Source organism: Chrysemys picta, chromosome 3, assembly GCF_011386835.1.
Source record: "Chrysemys picta bellii isolate R12L10 chromosome 3, ASM1138683v2, whole genome shotgun sequence".
NCBI lineage: Eukaryota > Metazoa > Chordata > Testudines > Emydidae > Chrysemys > Chrysemys picta.
In genome coordinates, this window is record NC_088793.1 from 11,760,519 (window position 1) to 11,782,134 (window position 21,616).

Consider the following 21,616-nt stretch of genomic DNA (forward strand, 5'->3'; position numbering starts at 1 on the left):
GAGCAGAGTAGGGGCGCTCTAGGGGCAGCTGCCTGATATTACATAGAAGTACCTAGATCAGGGTGGGCAAACTATGGCCCCTCGGGCCGCGTCCAGTCCGTCAGACCTTTTATTCCAGCTCTCGAGCTCCCACCAGGGAGCAGGGTCAGGGGCTTGTCCTGCTCCGGCGCTCCAGATGGGGAGTGGGGTCGGGAGCTTGCCCTGCTCCAGCTGGGGAGAGCTTGCTCTGCTCTGGTGCTCAAGCCAGGAAGCGGGGTCGGGGGCTTGCCCTGCTCCAGCGCTCCAGCCGGGGAGCGGGGTCGGGGGCTTGTCCTGCTCCGGGCATGCCGTGGCTCCGCGCATAGGGGAAACCTGGGAGCTCCACACGCTGCCCCTGCCCCAAGCGCTGGCTTCGCAGCTCCCATTGGCTGGGATTGCGGCCAATGGGAGCTGCAGGGACAGTGCCTGCGGACAGGATAGAGCCTCCTGGCCACGCCTCTGCGTAGGAGCCAGAGGAGAGACATGCCCACTATGCCACTGCTTCTGGGAGCTACAGGGGCGGTGCCTGTGGACAGGACAGTGAGCAGAGCTGCCTGGCCATGCCTCAACGTAGGAGCTGGAGGGGGGACATGCCGTGGCTTCCGGGAACTGCTTGAGGTAAATGCCGCACCCCAGAGCCTCTCCCCACGCCCCAACCCCCTGCCCCAGCCCTCATTCCCCTCCCACACCCCAACCCCCAATTTCATGAGCAATCATGGCCTGCCATACAATTTCCATACACAGATGTGGCCTCAGGCCAAAAAGTTTGCCCACCCCGACCTAGATAGATGGTTAATACACTGACTTCAGTAGTGTTCGGCTGGATTGGGGTCTGTGTGCATGAGATCTGAATTTTGTACAACACATCTGAATAGTTCAGAGAAGCATCTGCTTATCCTAACAGAATTGCCAGTCCACTCAGACAGGTCCATTGTTTCAAGGTAGTCTTCATGATTTCGTGCCATTTTCTTGCTCACGTTTGCTTGCTCATTATGATGATGTGTATTTGTCTTGGGGTAGCGCTCAGGAGACTTGAATCAGGGCCTCACCGCGCTGCATGCTGTACATCCACATAACATAAAGATGGTCCCGGAGTTCAAAGTCTTCTCTTATGGTGAACGGCAAGAGGTGGATACAACAAACCAATGGCAGGAGGGGTGAGGGAAACAAATAACAGTGAGATGATCATGGATCAGAGGAGGGATAGCTCAGTGGTTTAAGCATCGGTCTGCTAAACCCAGGGTTATGAGTTCAATTCTTGAGGGGGCCACTTAGGGGTCTGGAGCAAAATCAGTACTTGGTCCTGCTAGTGAAGGCAGGGGGTTGGACTCAATGACCTTTCAAGGTTCCTTCCAGTTCTATGAGATAGGTACATCCCATATATTATTACTTCCAACACAGAAATAATAATTAGCCCTTGGAAGAGTAAAATTCACCCCTTCCTTTTGGCCACAGATCTCATGCACATAGTGACTGGAGGGTTGGTCCCTCTCTTCTCCCAAATTCTTACTGCAGGGATGCATCTGCATGCTGGGATGTGTACATTGAATTATTATTGTAGGGTTGATTGAGCTGGCTGGCTTATTATTACAGTGTTCCTTATTAGTACTAAGCTCTGCATGCGGCTTTATTATTGCGGAGGTGACTGGGAGTCACTGAGGCTACTAGTGTTGGGGATTTGGTTTCAATCTTTCGTTATTATTGTTGTTAAGAGAAGAGAGAATTGAAGCCTTCCAGCCTTGACACTTTCCCTTTCCACTAGTAGCAGGCATCCGGCTCTGTTCTGTAATCAACCCTAAATGGGTAAATGACTTTGAAAGGAACCAGACCCTGGCGGTCTCGCATTTCAGATGAACAGCGATGGAAACCACCATGAAAAATCTTTTCTTCCGCTCCCCTGAAATAAACTGGAGCTGCTTAGGAAAAAAGAAGTGTCATGACGAAGTCCAAGAAACAGACTAAACTCCCGTGCCAGTTGAAATCCATTCTACACTGCCCAGAACGATACAGCCATTCATTAACATAAATGGCAGGGTAAATATTAAGGCTAGCTTTAGACAGCTGATTGATTTGCCTGTAGAACCGCTGGATTCTAATCATCAGGCAGAGCTCTTATTCGAGTGGGTCACTTCATTGAGAAAAGCAAGTTAATCTCAAGCAGACAGAAGTGCTGGAGAAGAGGATACTTGGATAATCCGGATCTGGATTTCCACCAAGTGTCTCCTAGTTTTGCCTGACTCCATTTTTGGTTGGCCAACTTGAGGCCCCTTGGGGCTGATTTGCAGAGGTGCCGAGCACCATCGCTCCATTCACAGCACTGAGTCACTGATGTTAAGGCTACAAGGGCCCATCAGATTACCTAGTCTGATCTCCTGCATCACAAACATCTCTTCTAGAAAGGCATCCAGGCTTGATCTGAAGATCGCAAGAGATGGAGAATCCACCACTGCCCTTCAGCGTTTGGTCCAGTCGCTAAGGCTCCAGAGGTTTTCAGTTAAAAGATGGATTGCTCGGCACACTCTGAAAATCAGACCCAAACAGTCTCAGACTGGTACCCAAAAGCAGAGGCATCCCAAAATTACTGGCCACTTTTGAAAGCATTGGCCCAAAGACCTCCCGAATCCTGATTCCCCAGAAGCTGAATCTGCGTCAGGGTGAATATATCCAGAAGAATTTTATGTAAAAGACAAGCACAATTGGGCCTGATTGCCAGTCACCGGTTAAGAGAGACTCAGGGCTGCAGCAGGAATGGGTATTGATGCAGAATGGGAACAAGGTGAGTTGGCAGAACAGTCAGGACTGGACTAACAGGGAATGCTGTCGGTCAGGGCTCAGGGTTGCATTGCAATACAAGACTAAACTAGTAGGGGGTATTGCAGGCCAGGACTGAAGTGCATTGACAGAGTTATGGGGGCTCAAGACTGGAATAGCAAGGAATATTGCATGGCCACGGGGTGGGGGGGAGGAGGGAGGAACGGGTGGACCAGGAATACTTATACAGACAAGACAACTAGCACTTAACCATATTCATAATGACCCTCCACATTTTTTACTGACACAATACGAAATACAAAAAAGGCCAGTAGGTCGGTATTACCCATTTTTAAAAGTCCTTCCGTGTCTGGAATACTACGATTTCAAAGCAATTTTGGATGCACATAACTTCTGTTTATGGTCCTATATGACAGATTTTCTTCTATAGACTCCAGTACTTCAAACATAAAAAAAAATCACATAAATCCAAATTAATCTGGCGTAGTCCTAGTCCGGAAACATACTGCAGACAAAAGAAATACTGTCTCTACACTGTCTTGCGATTTTTACTGATGTACATTTTAAACGATCACTCCATAAATGTACTGGCTGCTGGCAACCCATATTGGACTGGACTAGCAGAGAGTTGAGAAGAGCAGAATAGAGGTGTATTTTCAGACCTGCATGAAACCCCAGGATTTAAATAATAAGGATGTTGCATTAGTTGGGGATTGGTCCTGCTCTGAGCAGGGGGTTGGACTAGATGACCTCCTGAGGTCCCTTCCAACCCTGTTATTCTATGATTCTATGATTCTATGTCAGGACTGAGGTGCTTTGCCAGATACTGAGATGATCATCACCAGTGTGTCAAGTATCAGAGGGGTAGCCGTGTTAGTCTGGATCTGTAAAAAGCAACAAAGAGTCCTGTGGCACCTTATAGACTAACAAATGTATTGGAGCATAAGCTTTCATGGGTGAATACCCACTTTGTCAGACGCATCTGTTGAAGTGGGTATTCACCCACGAAAGCATATGCTCCAATACATTTGTTAGTCTATAAGGTGCCACAGGACTCTTTGTTGCTTATCACCACGGTGATAACACTTCCTTGGCAATGTTTAATCATGTGATATCTTGGTGGGATCATGTTGTATCCTCATTATTATATGTCAACTCTATCGTCCCAGCTCCAAAGGGTATGTCAACACTGCAGCCAGGGGTGTGACGGCAGCACGGGCTAGCCACTCGCGTACATACTCAGGGTGCCAGGCAGGCTGCTGCAGTTTCATTGCTATTGTTATTCGAGCGAGCTAGACCAAAGCTAGGTTGAGTGTCTACCCATGTTGCAGTCACACCTCGGCTTGCAGTGAAGACATACTCAAGAAGCATACGGTCTACACAGACAGACAAGGGGTAGGCGAAAGGAAGCATAAGATATACCTGCCTCTGGAGATTTCCATTACTTGCATCTGAAGAAGTGAGGTTCTTACCCACGAAAGCTTATGCTCCCAATACTTCTGTTAGTCTTAAAGGTGCCACAGGACCCTCTGTTGCCTTTTACAGATGGGGAACTGAGGCATAGAGAGAGACTAAGTGACTTTTCCAAGATTGCGAAGGGTGCATGTGATAGAGCCGGGAGCTGAAACCCATTCTCCTGAGCATCACTCCAGTGCCTTCACGACAAAACAAATCTTCATGGTGGGATTTCAAAGAGAGCTGGGCCATTAGCATTCAGAGCAATGCAGGCCAAGGTTCCTAATGGCCATGAAATATCAGACTCCTTAGTCTACGCTGATTGCTCGTCAGGGACAGAATAGAGTTCCATGACATTCGTTGCACCCGCAGACACACATGCTTGGAAGCATCTAGTGTTCTCCATGGGGTTGCTGGACCTCATGGACCAAAAGCTAGATCCAAACTGGTAAATGCTATGTCCCTATGAAATGTGGTATGGCTAAAAGGACAAGTGCCCGGATCTCACCAAGATGGAAGATGGATGGGGGGGCAGCAGTGTAGCGTGCCCTGCACCTGAATATTCCCAGCATAGACTCACCTGTCTGTGAGAGGGGCTGTATCCCATTGCAGACACGGGGCTACTGAAGGAAGACGAAAGCCATCAGGTCTGTCTCAGACAGTGCCAGCCAGGCCAGTAAGTGTGGTTTCTTCTGCTTGTTCCTCAGACGCCTTTTCACTGTCCGTGAGAGACAGCACCTCTGCTCAAGGCGACATCATCAAACACTACAGGATCCGCTCCTTAGACGGCGGGGGATACTACATCTCCCCCAGGATCACCTTTTCCTCGCTGCACCACCTAGTCCAGCATTACAGCAGTAAGCCGCCCATGTCCCTGTACAGGGCTGTCTGTCATAGCATTTGAGATTGCTGGCATGAGGAGGCCACATGGTCTGGTGCCTCATGGCCAGATGGGGGTTATCCATCAGTCGCACGCCCATTGAGCAGCGACTGCATGTGGAGCAATACCTGTAATAGGTGGCAGTATAGGGAATGGGGAAGTGGATGCAGGGTGGGCATGAAACGCCTGCTCTAGGCTAGCACTGGGTTGGGGTGCAGCGGAAATGCAGATATTCGAAGTGAGTCGGGCAGCCCCTGCCGGTAACTCCCCCCACAGCCGTAAGCAAAGTGACCATCCCAAATTGGACATGTGCATGAGCAAAACCACCCCTTCTAGGGGCACAGCGAGCTCCACAAGGCACGGCAGGGACCATGGAGGCTCCGCGGGGGAAGGGGTGTGTGGAGAGACTGGATTCTGGAGAGAGGCGTTCGGGGGGAGGGTGCAACCACTGTGATGCACTGGGGCACGAGCCGGCTGGGGAAAGGGCGGCACTAGGGGATCTGCCATTGCATGGGTCCTCCAGACCCCGCTCCTGGGGTGCTCAGAGCTCTGGGGCTGAAGCAGCCTGTGTGGAGTGGCCATTTCACATGCTGAGGAGGAGGAGAATTACCCTCTGCACGTCTCCAGCCCGGCAACTCAGGCTGGAGGCTGGGCGGAGGGTTTGGCCCTTTACCGACAAGCTGACAGGTTTTCTCTGAATACGCAGACAAAGGGGATGGTCTGTGCCAGAGGCTGACCACTCCGTGCACATCCCTGGCTCCCCAGAGGCCCTGGGCACGGGACGAATGGGAAATCCCACGGGAGTCTCTGAAGCTTGTGAAGAAACTTGGTGCGGGACAATTTGGAGAAGTATGGATGGGTAAGTACAGCGCTCTCCAGGCCCAGCAGGGTCAGCCCTGGTCACTACACATGGCCCACAGGAAAAGGGAAAACCTTGTTTTCTCAGAATTGTCACGAGTGCGGGACCTTGCTAGGACCCAGCCCGCTGCTCGTGGTGGGGGAGGGGTGGGAATTATGCAGCCCCTTCAACTGTGCTTCTTTAGGGCTGTATTGGGGCTTTAAAGCACAGCCTTTGCCACAGGGGTAAGACAACTGCACCTGTGTCTTCCCTTAGTGTTTCAGCAAGGGCACCCACTCCCAAGTTTCTGGCCCCCTAGCCGTTGCCTTTCCCGGGGGGGAGATATCTCTGTCCCTCCTGACTGGGAAATGTCCACCCTGAAGAGTTCCCTGCCTTCCCCGTGTTATTCCCAGCAAAAGACAGGCTGCCGAAACGGGCCTGCATGCTTTCTTTTCAGAGACTAATAACAGAGTGATTGTCAACAGTTGTAAGTTGCCACCCACCACTTCCTATCCAAGCCTATTTTATTCTTAAGGTAAAACCATTACAGAGAAAAAACAATAAAAGCACCTACATGTATGCTAATAAGCTTACCAGAGATCCCTCTGCCCTGCCCCAGTGGTCTCCAACATGGGTTCTGGCAGGAGAATCCTTCAAACCACCCAGAAAACGGGTTCCTAATAGCCTCAGCCTAGAACTAGCCCCCTCCTGAAAGTGTAGTCTGCCCTTGATACAATTCAGGGGTCTTTGATTGGGAATTTCCAGGAACAGGTCATTTTTCTCCCCAAGGTGTAGCTTCAAAAGGCCTCCCAAGTACCTCCTAGGAATCCCACGTAACACGTACTATCCCAAACAGTTCTTTGAAGTTCCTAACATTTACATTACAGTCCTACAATAACACACAAACAATTGCATGTTTAATACAATGGACTCCAAAGGTAGGAAACCTAATTCAATAAGGTTAAACCTAATTCAGGAAAGTTCATTCCGGATATTGCAGGAAATTGCCATCTGTTACAGCCCGGCTTGGGGGGTGGGGGGTGAGTAGCGGGAGGCTGTGTGCCTTGAGGGACACTATACCTACCTAAGACACAGGGACCATGCATCTCCCTTCAAAGGATGCAACTTGTGCTCCTACACATGGCTGGTCAGGGTGGAAAGGAGCTGGAGCTTAACTCCTCCTCCTCTTCCGCCCCTTTGTGGTTGATTGCTCCCTGGAGAGTGCAGGAATTGCAGTTGTGGCCAGCACAATGCAGAAGACTTGACTGCGTTTGCAAAGTCCCAGCTCCTTTCATTACAGATTCAGATACCACGGTGAGGGGCATAGCTAGATAGCTGAGAAATGGGATGACACGGCAAAGGACATGAAGCCGTATATGAGGAGAACATTTCCTAGCAGTGGGGGTCTGATAAGCTGGGGAGCCGTCTCAAGGGAAGTGGTGGAAGCCACATTGTTCAAGTGACTTAAAACCAGACCGCAGAAAGGTCCTGAGAATATGCCATAGGGCAGAGGTTCTCAACCTTTTTCTTTCTGAGGCCCATCCCAACAGGCTATAAAAACTCCTGAGCCCACCTGTGCCACAACAACTGGTTTTCTGCATATAAAAGCCAGGGCTGGTGTTAGCAAGCAAGGCAATCGCCCGGGGCTCCACGCCACAGGGGCCCCCATGAAGCTACATTGCTCAGGCTTCGGCTTCTTCCCCAGGGGGCGGGGCTCGGGGCCCGAGGCTTCAGCCTCATGCAGTGGGCTTCAGCTTTCTACCCTGGGCCCTAGCGAGTCTAATGCTGGCCTGGCTTGCCGGCCTCCCTGAAACCTGACACCTGGTTGAGAACCGCTGCCACGGGGGTGATCCCGCATTGCTGGGGAAAGGGGAGTAGACTGGAGGCTCTGGTCTGTCTCCTTCCCATGGAACATTCCTGATTCCTCTCACCAGGAACTCAATAACCTCACGCCACCCAGTGCTTTACGGCTCAGCTCCTCCAGAGCAGAACCCTCAAGGGCTCCTTCCCTCCCCATCCCCAGCATGGAAAAGGGAGCCACAGAAACGCGGCCTGGATCCCCTGCCTCTTCCATTCTGAGGACACCACCCTCTGGAATAGCCTCCAAACCTCTTCCAAGGTTACCTACTCCCCGGAGGCATGAATTCCCCAAGCTTTCTTACAGACTGGCTGAAAACAGTGCTAATATGGGCCATCCTCTCCACCACTCCAGCACCCCCCACCAGTGCGCTGCAGTCTGTTTCCCCAGTTCGTAGTGCGTACCCAGCTGCCTCCACTCTCCACCACATCTTCCTGGAACCTCTACACAGTAGGGTTGCCAACGCCTTCAGGATTGTCCTGGAGACAGTCTCCAGGAATTAAAGACTAATCCTGAATTAAAGATACTGACATGTGATGAAACCTCCCGGAACTCATCCAACCAAAGTTGGCAACCCTACTACACAGAGACCCTCTCAGAGGAGATGGGTCCTCTCCACTTCCTTCTGAGGCTTCCGCCATCTTGGAAGGAGCCCATCCACTGGTCCCATTGAGTTCAGTGTTCCCTCAGGCAGGGTTGTTCCCTGTGGTAGATACCGTAATGCTTAGCACATGGATTGGTATGTTTAGTTATTTCACACGGTAACAGGAAGACCAGACCATCACATCAAAGGGTTCTTGCTGTTAGTTTTCTGTCTAAGGTAGATGACCCCCCCCCACCCCCCGCACCTTACTGAAGATGGGACACTAGATGCGGAGGGCTCCAAGTAACTAAAGAGAATTATTTCCCAGGTATCTGCCTGGTGGGTCTTGCCCACATGTTCAGGGTCTTACTGATCGGGAAGGAATTTTCTTCCAGGTCAGATTGGCTGAGACCCTGGGGTTTTTTGCCTTCCTCTGCCATGTCAGCAGCATGGGTCATGGGTCACTTGCAAGTTTAAACTAGTGTAAATGGTGGATTCTCTGTAACTTGAAGTCTTTAAACCATGATTTGAGGACTTCAGTAACTGAGCCAGAGATTACAGGGTGTATTACAGGAGTGGGTGGGTGAGGTTCTGTAGCCTGCAATGTGCAGGAAGTCAGACCAGATGATCATGATGGTCTGTTCTGACCTTAAAAGTAACTGAGCATCTCGTAATCTTTAATGTATTTACTCTCTTAACACTCCTGTGAGCTAGGGAAGGCCTATTATCCCATTGTACAGATGGGGAAACTGAGCCACGGAGCTTCAGAGGTAGTGAGGCTCCAAACTTCCATTGACTTGCTCCTCACACAGGAAAGCTGTGGCAGAGAAAGGAATTGAACCTGTTTCTCCTAAATCCCAGGCTAGCACCTTAACCGTTGGACCCTCCTTTCTCTTTTGCTGCAGGCTATTATAAGAACAGTGTGAAGGTGGCTGTGAAGACCCTAAAGGAGGGCTCCATGCCTCCCGATGCCTTCCTGGCTGAGGCAAACTTGATGAAGATGCTCCAGCACGACAAGCTGGTCCGGCTGCATGCAGTCGTCACCAAACAGCCAATCTACATTGTGACAGAGTACATGTCCAACGGTAAAGAGCCTCCCCGGGCTTTATTCTTTAGACATTTTTGGCTGAGTTTCAAAGGTTAGGCCAGTGCTTAGGATCTGTGAAAATCCCATGCCTGCAGCAGGTAACTGGGGGACGATGCCCCAGGTGCTGACTTTCATTTTTCTGGGTGGGTGCTCCAGCCCTCCTCTACCCTGAGGCTCCGTCCCCTCCCCAAGGCCCTGCCCTCGCTCTACCTCTTCCTGCCCCGCTCCTCCCCTGAGCCTACCCCGCTCTCGCTCCACCCCCAGTGCTTCCTGCCTGCCACCAAACAGCTGATCAGTAGGTGGCGTAAAGAATCCTATGGGCTTTGTAAAGAGCTCTGTACAAAATATGAAGGGAAGCGGGTGTTTTCACTCTGACTCTGGTGCACTTGATAGAGGCAGTGAAGTTCCTGAGATCTTCCCAGAAGTAAAAAAGCTGTAGACAGGTTGGATAACAATAGCTAGAGACGGACGTGGACCTAATATGTAACTTTCACTCAAATCACATCATCCAGAGAACACTGTGCATCTCCTCTTTTACAGGGTGCTTGCTGGATTTCTTGAAGACGGATGATGGAAGCCAACTAAATCTCCCAAAACTCATTGACATGTCAGCCCAGGTCTGTAGTCAAAGACACCAGGATGAGTGTTGGGAAGATGGTGCAATGTTATCCAAGATGACATGTTTGCAGACGCAAAGGGGATACATATTATTGGAGAGGGTTCAGAGAAGAGCCATGAACATGATTAAAAGATTGGAAAATGTTCCTTATAGTGATGGAATCAAAGAGCTCAATCTATTTCGCTTATCCAAGAGAAGGTTGAAGGGTGACTTGATCACAGTCTATACATATTTATACTGGGAATTGAAATGTGATAATAGAGAGCTCTTCAGTCTATCAGATAAAGGTATAACAACAACCAATGGCTGGAAGTTGAGGTTAGACAAATTCAGACTAGAAATAAAGTGCATTTTTTAACATTGAGGGTAATTGCCCACTGGAGCAACTTACCAAGGACCGGGGTGGGTGGATTTTCCATGACTGGTCATTTTAAAATCAAGATTGAATATTTTCTGAAAGCCTTGTAACAGTTATTGGACTTGAAGCAGGAATTAATTCAGGAAAGTTCTGTGGTCTGGGCTATGCAGGACATCAGACTAGACGATCGAAATGGTCCCGTCTGGCCTTAGAATCTAGGACTCTGTGAACTTCCAGATGTGATAGCCAGGGGTTCCTCCCTTCACCTGCAGTACTGATGGGAATGCCAGCCCATCATCAGCATCATCACACCTCACATGGGGACCCTTTTCTTAGCACTCTGCGTAATACGGAAGGCAGAGTCTTTCCTGGCTTAGTGAGCAGAAAAGTTTTTTCTCTTTTCTCCAGACAGCCTTAGTGTGAGAAAGTCCTGCTCTGGAGCGACAGTGATCTACCATGTGTAGGGACACAGGCAAGAAGAGAATCTGGTTTTCAGGGGTGCTGAGCACCTCCAGTTCTGGTGGACTTGATGGGAGTAATGGGTGCTTAGCCCCTCTGAAGATGAGGCAGCATAGTTAGGGGGATTAACATTAGGCCGCGCTTATTGTTGTAATATGACCACTGTGTCCTCCATCTGAGGATCTCCAAATGTTTTTTTGCAAACATTAACCAATGTAGCTTCACAACCTCTTTGGAGGTACATAAGCATATTAACCACCTTATGTGGGTGGGGGAACTGAGCTGCAGGGTCTTGCCCACAGAGCTGGGGATTTTCAGAAGCACTTAACACTGGCCTAACACTGCTCCTGGTGGAATCAATATGATGTCAACAGGAGAAGATCTAGGCTGGCATTGAGTATTTTAGAAAGCCTGACTGAGGAGCCATCCAAGCTCAGAGCTGAGATTAGAACCCAGTGCTCCTGGCATCCAATGCAAGTCCTTAGCCACATGGCCACCATTCCTCTCTTTAGTGGTGATGGGCTAACTTCACAGTCATTTTCAGTTACTCTTTTCCAAGGTACTAGGGAATCCAGCTACAATTCATATTTGTTTTTAAATGAATGAAATACCTGGAATTGTGTATTTCTGGGGAGGTGCTTTCTGACACGGCAGAAGCATCTTCTTTTCATTTTACCCAAAAGCAAAAATACTGAAATATCTTAAAGAAGCCGCCCTATTCGCTATTTTTATCCCTCCCGTGAATGGTGTAACAGTTCTTTTCCTCTTCACTAGTGATAAAATCTGGTCTGCTGCCCTAACTTTGATATCCGTAATAGATCAAGGGGAGCAGCTGCAGACTCCGTGGTTAGAAGTTATTTCTATTTTTTATAACTTGAAGGAAATAATCAGTGGTTAGTTTTAAATTCCTGAAGAGAAACACAACCGACTAAATTTATCCCTCAGGTAACTCCACTCACTTCAGTTGGGGGTTACACCAGGGAATTTGGCCCAATGAGTTTGTAGGGAAGAGAGAGAAAAATGCCATATCAGGAGAAGAGCTGAGCAAATAATTTATTTTGTTTTCAGTTTAGCTACCGAATCAAAATATCGGGGCGGGAGGAAGGGGGGAATTGTTGCTGATAGACCCAAACCCAAAAAAATTTGGTTTTTCTTACTGAAACAAACAAACAAATGACAAAATTTTATTTCAGGTTGAACAAAATGTTTTGTTTGACCAGAAATTTTTTTTTTTCATTCTATTTTGTTTATTTTCCGATGTTTTTTACCCTTTCGTTTGTTTGTTTTCTTTGTTTTTTACAACTAAAGCTAGCTAAATTTCTAAAGGAAATGTTGTTTCAAAACAAAAAGTTGAAATGTTTCATTTAGAAAATGTCTAAACATTCCAACTTTTTCAGAAAAAAACCCCCCCACCAAAGCTATCCACCAAATTTGACCCAAATTTACAAATAGTTTTGGTCGACCCAAAACTGCATTTTTCTGCTAATAAACTATTAATCCAAAAAATTTCAGCCAGCTCTAATCTGGAGAGACCAAAGTGCAAACCCAGGTCAAATGTGGGCTAGAGAATTCCACGGTGAAGCCATCAACCACGGTTATCTTCAGTGTGGTGGTGTGGACTGCAGTGACCTCAGGTCCCAGCGTGCATTGTTCCATCCACGCTTGACCTCAGCAGAACACTTGCAAAGCACTGGGATTAAAAGGGCTGTCATGACCTCCAGATAGGCCTACCTTCTGCTAGAGCCCTCCCTAAGCAAGATCCTTCCCTTTTAAGACTCTCGCCAACCTTGACTTGGAATTCGAAGAAGGAATCTTGAGTCCCTCCCCTTGCAAGCAGCAAGAGGTCCAGCCATCTAAAACTGCCCCCTAGTGAAAGGATTCTTAGTTTAACAAGAGACCATTGGGGCTTTCAGTAGCCCAGCCCAAAGGAATATGACAGTGGCTTGTTCTAGTCAGTCCCCTCCAAAGAAACAAACAAATTGCCTGCAAATCAGCATATTTATGCTGATCATCCTCTTACTCCTGGCCCAGCCACTTACCATGGGAGTCAGGGGCCCTTTCCTGCAGGTAGAGCATCTGTCCAGCTGCCCTCAGAACTCCAGTGCTCTGGGCTCCAAACCAATTTGCAGCTGAGGTGGCATTCAACCCAGCTGGGCCTGCGTTAACCCTTTCCTTGCTGCCCAAAGGCATGACACTGATACATGCCATTACACAAGCGTGTGTCTCTAAAGCACTGAGGGATGCTTCTGAAGGAATGCTTGGGGATGCTTCTGTGAAAATCCCACCCAAGTGGGCAACTCTGTCTGTTTCTATTCACAGGCCCTGTTCTTTGTTAAGCAGAGGAATCTCAAACTACTGAATCTTTGGTTTAATCTTCAAATAGAGGGAAGTAGGGGGCATGCGCTGTTAGCCTCATAAATCCCCATTAAAGTTCCTACAGTCTGCTCCCTCCTATGGCCCATGTATAAAGCGGAGAATGTCCCTTGCCAGGCACAAGGGCTGACAAAACGCATTCCAGTGGCTGGGCTTGCTGTGTGTGTGCCCAGCATAGCAGAGACTGGTAGATTTTAAACCTAGAAGGGACCATTATGATCATCTAGTCTGGCCTCCTGCATAGCACAGGGCAGAGGATTTCAGCACAGGCCACAGAATGCTAGGATCTTGTGGCCTGAAGACAGTGAATCTATCACGTGCCCCTAAAGGAGGCTTCAGCTAGCCAAGCCAGTGCAGGAGCTGCACGGGGATTTTTTGCATCCCTTCACGTGGCGCACGCCTGTGCCATTGCAGACCTGATGCAGATCCTGAGATGCCCAAACCCCAAGTGCTGGGCTTCAGTTAATCACTAGCTGTTTCTGGATGGGGCTGATGTAAAGCCAGTCATGCTTTTTCACAACATGTTTACTCGTGGTGTTTTGAATACGTCACGTCCCAAGGTAACTTGACCCTTCAGACGCAATTTGCAGCCAATAGCATCAGCCGTAGTTAAAATTAGAAAGTTTTGGGTGCACCGAATTCATCCTGTGGTCAGTCTCACACACACACACTCGGATGCACACACATGCTGAAAGGAAACCATCGAGTCTAGTGCTATCTCATTAACATCAGGACAGGAAGTGACATCAATTTTTCCATTTTCCACTGAGGCAAGCGGCACTCAAGCTTGAAGGGTGTTGATAGAGGGTGAAATACATATTTGGAAAGTACATGTTAGTATCCTGTTTAAAACCACATGTAAGCAAGAAGCTGATGAGAATCTTAGTGGGTGGAAAATTGTAATGCCCTAACCTCAGGGCGTGTGAAAACCCAAATTGGTGCTAGGCCTTCTTGCCATTCTTGCCTTCTCATCCATTCATTGTCCTGATTAGTGTCTGGGCTAAAGCTGAACCTGTCGCTTTTCAAATCCCCCTTCAAAGATCCCTGCTTCTGCAAAGCCTAATTTTGGCAATTAATTGATCTTTGACTATTAGCGGTAAATATACCCAATGGCCTGTGATGGGATGTTAGATGGGGTTAGATCTGAGTTACTACGGAGAATTCTTTTCTGGGTGTCTGGCTGGTGAGTCTTGCCCACATGCTCAGGGTTTAACTGATCCCCATATTTGGGGTCGGGAAGGAATTTTCCTCCAGGGCAGATAGGCAGACGCCCTGGGGGTTTTTTGCCTTCCTCTGCAGCGTGGGGCATGAGTCACTTGCTGGAGGATTCTCTACACCTTGAAGTTTTAAACCACGATTTGAGGACTTCAATAGCTCAGACATAGGTTAGGGGGTCGATACAGGAGTGGGTGGGTGAGATTCTGTGGCCTGCGTTGTGCAGGAGGTCAGACCAGACGATCATAATGGTCCCTTCTGACCTTAAAGTCCATGATTCTATGATTCTATGAAAGCCCCCAAACACAAAAACTTGCTATTATTCTTATTTACAGGAGAGCTTATCATGTGTTAGACGCTTCCCAAACACTGGTCCCTTGCTCTAAGGAGCTTGGTATCTACAGAGACCAGCTGTCAGAAGCAAGGGAACAAAAAGAGTAATAAGTAAATTATATACAAGTTAGCTCAATTCAGGGAGTGTTTCTAAGACGGACTTGAGCAGGTCGGGGGCTTGGCTCAGAATGCTAACACATTCCCAGCATATTAACGCTCTAGGATACAGCTTCCATTGGTCTCTCAGTGAGTTATGGGTTTTATGCTTACCTTGGCTGTCCATGCAGGAGCTTCATTGCCTCCTGAGGCATATACAGTGTCAGGCACAAGCAAACAAAACACAAGTCCACACTGTACAGAAGAGGTGAATGGATGAGATTATTAATGATCATTTACTGTTGATCGTCTTAGATTTAAACTACTCTGGCTGTGCCTGAAAAACGGGACGAGTTTTTTTATTTAATCTGCAATATTTTCATCTAAACTCCAAGATGTAGGGGATCAAAGATGGTCTGGTGGCTGAGCCTTGGAATCAGAAGATCTAGGCTTAGTCTCTGCTTCTCCCACAGATGTCCCGTGGCCAAGTCTCGTCATCTGTCTGTGCCTCGTTTCCCCATCTGTAAAATGGCAAGAACAACCCTTCCTTTCTGCCACACATTGTATGTCTTGTCTAAACTGTTTGAGGCAGGGATTGTCTCTTACTACGTACGCTGAGCGCAGTCTGACCCTAATCTCAGCTGGAGCCGGTAGGTGCTACCATAATACATGGAATAACAGCACAATCTTGTTGTATCAGGGAGGCGACGGACAAGGTCTTTTCCATCTTTCATATCTAGGGATCAGGAGGCTTATCTGAATATTCTTGTGGTAAACGCTGTGGCCGTTTCTGCTCTCCTAGGTTGCAGAAGGAATGGCATACATCGAGAGAATGAATTCTATCCACCGAGACCTGAGAGCAGCCAACATCCTTGTCTCAGAGACGCTCTGCTGTAAAATTGCTGATTTTGGCCTGGCCAGGATAATAGAAAATGAGTACCTAGCCCAAGAAGGTAGGTTCCACTCATGGTGCTGTACGGAAGAACCTAGCTGAAGAAGTCCAGTTACATTTGCAGCTTGCATTTCTCCTTCACACAATTCCACATCCACACAGTGTGAATTTAACGTTGGAGACTATAACAGGGTTCAAAAAAGAACTAGATAAATTCATGGAGGATAGGTCCATCAATGGCTATTAGCCAGGATGGGCAGGGATGGTGTCCCTAGCCTGTTTGCCAGAAGCTGGGAATGGGTGACAGGGGATAGATCACTTGATGATTACCTGTTCTGTTCATTCCCTATGGAGCACCTGGCATTGGCCACTGTTGGAAAAAGGATTCTGGGCTAGATGGACCTTTGGTTTGACCCAGTATGGCTGTTCTTATGGAGTAGAATATCATAGATACAGGGGCATCCTACGGATTCATGCTAAGATCTCTGGCCCTGCTACTGGATAAACTCAACCTCCCTGATGCTAGGGGAAATACTGACCCCTGAACTGAGGTCTTTGCAGGGAAATGAACACTTTGCTTATATCTGCATACTGTAGTTATGCAATATACAATGAAACAGTAAGAAATGGACTTGAACTGCAAAATTTGGGTGTGGATCCAGATTTCAAACACAGCCTCCATTCTGATCCAGGGTTTTGGTGTGGCCAGGGACCACACCAAAAGCCAAGGACAATTGACACAATTTGGATTTTTAACTCCCATCCCCCCAAGTTTGGAGACATAGCTGGCTAGCGCTGTGGTTCTGTTAGTGGTTCTTGTGAGTGGGGGAGCATCTCTATAAAAAGATACACAAAGAGCAACTTCTAGCTGGCTCAGCTCATATGAAGCTGCTTTTTGAATCAGCTGATAGAGCCAGTGCCCTGAACAAAGCTCCCAGTTTGGGGCTCTGCTATGGTAATATGTGGGACTAAGAGAATGTGGGCACCAAAGGGGCATAGAGCTTGTTGGTTCAATTCACTCATCTGTCTAGTCACACCTGACTGGCACACAGCAAAATACAGTTTACTCAGCTATAGTATTCTTCAGCTACCGAGATGTTGGTTACGAGAGAGATTCCTTCGGCTTGCTACGAGGCTTTATAAAGTATATGGGAAACAAAACAGACCTTGTTTTTAAGTTTCATTAGGTCTCCCGTAGAGATGGCTGGAGGATGACGATTCTGTTGGGCAAAGGATTTTGAGATTTTGAGATGTCTTTTGATTCGCAACGAAACAGGAACATTTCAAAAGCCCCCCTCCGCAAAATGTTTCACTTCAACTGAAATGTTTTGTGTTGGGTTTGATGTTTGATACTGTGCCCGTTGTGTTTGGGTTGGTAGGATTTCAGGGAGGTGTTTAAATAAAAATGCTGTCTTCCTCAAAATCATTATAATATTTAGTTTATATTAGGGTTGTTTGTCCTTAATAAAACCTGAATTGTGGGTTTATGCTGATCTGATGCTAGGGGAGACACAGAACCCTGAACTTAGGTTTTTCCAGGTAAATAAAGGTGGGACAGATTTTCAAATATATTTTTTAAATTTACATATATTTATATTTCTCCACACCCTCTGTAGCACACTGGCTAAATACTGTGTCCCTCTCTAGTGGCTGATCTGCATAAAAGATAAAATCCTACTACCGCTGGCCTCTAATGGAGTTACTCCTTTACCTTAGGTGGCAGAGGCTTGTGTTTTTGTGATAAAGGTCTTGGATTCTAGCATGGGTGGCGAGTGAAGCTTCCCCTTGGAGAGGCTAGCCCCCTGCCCTGCCTCTTCTGGGAGAGGCCATGCCCCCACTCACTGCTCTCAGCCCCCCCATGGCTTAGCCTCCCCTAGCCTCCATTATGGATTCTTGCTTCACTGACTACTCAGGATAGGGAGATCATCACAAAGATATTAATCACTGTCTGAATGCACCATGCCCTCCATTAATGGTTAGGCCATAGAGAAGGTAAAAACCTACAAATGCTGTCAGTTTATAACATTATTCCTTTAGCACAAGTGGTTGCAGCCTGTGCTTTGGTCCTGAAAATCCTGGGTTCTATCGCTAAAATATTATTATAGGAAGTGATACTTATGGCAAGTATTTTGAAAGCCAATATCTATTAAATCCATGGATGATACAAAAAATGGTCTTCTAAGCCTTTTGATCCTTTTAACTTTTCACTTTATTAGTGTAATTACAAGCTGTTCTTTTCTTCTGTTGGCCATTACTCATTTTCTGTAATGTTCATATCATGTATGTGTGGTTTGCATGCTCCATGTGATTTATGATGTAGTTGATGACCTTTTTATCTTAATTTGCACCTGCTTTTTAAGGTTATACGTCATTCATTGTTTTCTAAAGTAGAACCAGAGAGAGCAAAATAAAACTACCCAGGCAAGGATGCCTTATAATGAAGGGAAAAGACAGGAACTGGTCCATCCTATGATGAATCATTTTGTACTTTAAACAAAGACTGTATCAGCCCCAGCATACAATTGGCAGTACCCAGCATCCAGATAAGACCTTCTGAAGACCAACACGCTTGAGCAGCCGGTGCATGGTATGAATCCAGGAAGACACTCCACATTAATGTTCTTTCTTCAATTTATTTCTTCCTGACAGGTGCCAAATTCCCTATTAAATGGACAGCGCCAGAGGCAATTAACTTTGGGGTTTTCACAATCAAATCTGACGTCTGGTCATTTGGGATTCTTCTAACGGAAATTATAACCTACGGCAGGACCCCTTATCCAGGTACGGTCTCTTGAGAATACAGCCTTCGCTCCCATTTACTGTGGAGTGCATCATGATTCCCGCTGAAACTGCTGCTCCAAAAGTTAGGAGGACTGTTGCTCAGGGGATCAGCCATGAGATATGGGGCCTTTTACCTCTCTAGTAGGTTACTTGCTTGACTCCTGCCGAGGCCCCGAGTCAGCAAAGCACTTCAGTAGGTGCTTAAATTTAAGTCCCCATGGATGGAACGACTCAGGTACTTGAGTGCTTTGCTGAATCAGAGCCACAAAGTCATCGCAAAGCGTAGGCTGTTTGGTGGCCTATGTGGAATGTGTTTGGTGGTTGCCATCCAGTTCCCACTGGGCAGCAGTCTATGGCACAAAACCAGCCAGCTTAGCCTAGGTGCGTCCTTGTTGGCAAACTCTGTAGGGAAGCTAAGGGCTGGGACTGGTCCAGGACCACAGATGGCTGTCTGGCTCCAAGGGATGGTGCTGGAAGCTAAGTGCTGGGAATGGAGGGGGAAAGCTGTCTGGCATTGCTCCAAGGGCAGGAACCAGGGTGGGGTTCTCTGTGACCATTCATTGCTCTTTTATGCCTCCAGGCAGAGTTCCTCTGGGTAGCTTCCTCTGCCTCCTTGGAGCAGTGGGCGCTGTCCAGGCTTCTCTACTCTGCGTCCTCCTCTGGGGCCCTTGTTTTGACCCTTTAACCACCCTCCCCTTCCTGGTTTGATTATTTTGTTGATCCCGGGGTTCTTTTGACTCCGCCCCTCTGTTAAGGGGGAGGTCCTTATTGGTTTTATAGGCAGACCTCCCTCTGGGGCCTCGACCTGGCACACAGGGCTTAAACAGACTCGGGTAAGTCCAGGAGGAGGACGCTGGACAGAGATGCTAGACTCGAGCGAGAGTGAATCCAGCTAGCTCAGATACGGGAGCAGTGAAGTTGCAGCAGCATGGGCGGTACACGCCCGGCTGGAACCCTGGATAATTACTCCGGTGGCCAGCCCACCATTAAGCCCGTGGCAACACTGCTCCAAGACCCGAGCTAATGAGACTGAAGGTAGCTTGGGTGTGTCTAGAGGAGCGACAGTCACACCCGGTGATTGCAGTGTAGATGTACCCTGACTGTGAGTTTACTGGGGCAGCTCCTGTGCCTAATGCCATGTAGTCCTGGTCTTGGCTGGGGCTTCTAGGAGCTACCACCATGTCAATAATAACAAGTAGCCGCTGAGCTCTAGCCTGGGGCGTGGGGCGTGGCCTCCGCAGCTGCCATGATGCTCTGCAGCTTTAAACCTGTGCTCTCCTCTCCTGGCACATAGACGCCCATCCATGGTGAACTCACGCTCAGGGTGGGGGGGTGTTTTGTTCTAGGCATGACCAACCCCGAGGTCATTCGGAACCTGGAGCGGGGCTATCGCATGCCGTGCCCGGACGGTTGCCCTGGAGAACTCTACACCATCATACTGAGGTGCTGGAGGGGCAAGCCAGAGGACAGGCCCACCTTTGAGTACCTGCAGTCCGTCCTCGAGGATTTTTACACGGCGACAGAAAAGCAGTACGAGCCAGAACCTCTGCCGTAGCCAGGAGCCTCGCCACCCCCCATGGGACAGCGTTGCAGGAGACAGATGACGGCATGGAGTGCTGGCTGGGGGAGATCCTCCACTGAGCCCTCTTCTGCCACTTTGCTTGGGTATCCCGTGGACATCTAATACAGGACTTCCCCTCCCCCTTGTTTGGCGTATGCGGATCAGCTCCGGATTGTGCTAGGAAATGATGCATTTTGGAGGCTTCTGGGAGGGTGGGGGTGGGACTCTGCAAGCCTATGGAGATGCAAAGAGAAGCGTAATCAGAAGTTAGCAGAGCTCATTCACCCCTGGCATGGGAGTCCCAGCCCAGGGAGCCTGTATCCGCATCACAATCATTGGCGTCACAGTAGGGGCCAGTGGACTCCCTTGTGGGATAAGAGAAGCCAAGGGCTGACCAGTTCCTGGAGACTGACGTACTCCCTGCCCCTGGAGTTGGGTCCTTCCTGTCACGGGGTTGGCAGGGCATCAAGGGAGAAGCTGGCCCCGTCTCTGTCAGTGCTGCATTGGTTTTGCTGGGGCCGTTAATGTCCAGGACTGCCACCATGCAGCACCTATTGCCGGCCAGCAAATAAAGAACTTTGTTATCCAAGCACTCTTCTGCCTTCATTATTAAACTCTCATTTGGCATCATGATAATCATGTGACACAAGAATGTAAGAACGGCCATATTGGCTCAGACCAGTGGTTCAGCTAGCCCAGGATCCTGTCGTCGACAGTGGCCAGTGCCAGGTGCTGCAGAGGGAATGAACAGAACAGGGAATTATCATGTGATCCATCCCCTGTCATCCAGTCCAAGCTTCTGGCAGTCAGAGGTTCATGGACACCCAAAGTATGGAGTTGCGTCCCTGATCATCTTGGCTAATAGCCACTGGTGGACCTATCCTCCAGGAACTTATCTAATTTTTTTTAAAACCCACTTACACTTTTGGCCTTCGCAACATCCCCTGGCAATGAGTTCTACAGGTTGACTGTGTGTTGTGTGAAGAAGTACTGCGTTCTGTTTGTTTTAAACCCGCTGCCTATTAATTTCATTGGGCGAGCCCTGGATTTTGTGTTATGTGAAGGGGTAAAAACACTTCCTTATTCACTTTCTCCACACCAGTCATGATTTTATAGATGTCTATCATATCTCCCCTTAGTTGTTTCTTTCCTAAACTGAACGGTCCCAGTCTTTTTAATCTCTCCTCATACGGAAGCTGTTCCATATCCCTAATAATTTTTGTTTTCCTTCTCTGTACTTTTTCCAATTCTAATATATCTTTTTTTAAGACGGGGCAATCAGAACTGCACACAGTATTCAAGATGCGGGCATACCATGGATTTATATAGAGGTATTATGATATTTTCTGTCCTATTTTCTATCCCTTCCCTAATGGTTTCCAACATTCTGTTTGCTTTTTTGACTACCGCTGCACATTGAGTGGATGTTTTCCGAGAA

General features: G+C 48.2%; 1 protein-coding gene across 1 annotated transcript in view; it reads left to right on the top strand.

Moving 5' to 3' along the window:
* BLK (BLK proto-oncogene, Src family tyrosine kinase) overlaps positions 1-20,767 on the top strand; it is a 71,890-nt gene extending 51,123 nt beyond the window's left edge. The window contains exons 7-13 of the mRNA XM_008171869.4: positions 4,953-5,102; positions 5,832-5,984; positions 9,310-9,489; positions 10,032-10,108; positions 15,747-15,897; positions 18,486-18,617; positions 19,964-20,767. Of these exons, the coding sequence (XP_008170091.1) occupies positions 4,953-5,102; positions 5,832-5,984; positions 9,310-9,489; positions 10,032-10,108; positions 15,747-15,897; positions 18,486-18,617; positions 19,964-20,172 (1,052 nt within the window). The 3' untranslated portion in view covers positions 20,173-20,767. The remainder of the gene's footprint in view (positions 1-4,952; positions 5,103-5,831; positions 5,985-9,309; positions 9,490-10,031; positions 10,109-15,746; positions 15,898-18,485; positions 18,618-19,963) is intronic.
* Positions 20,768-21,616: the final 849 nt, after the last annotated feature.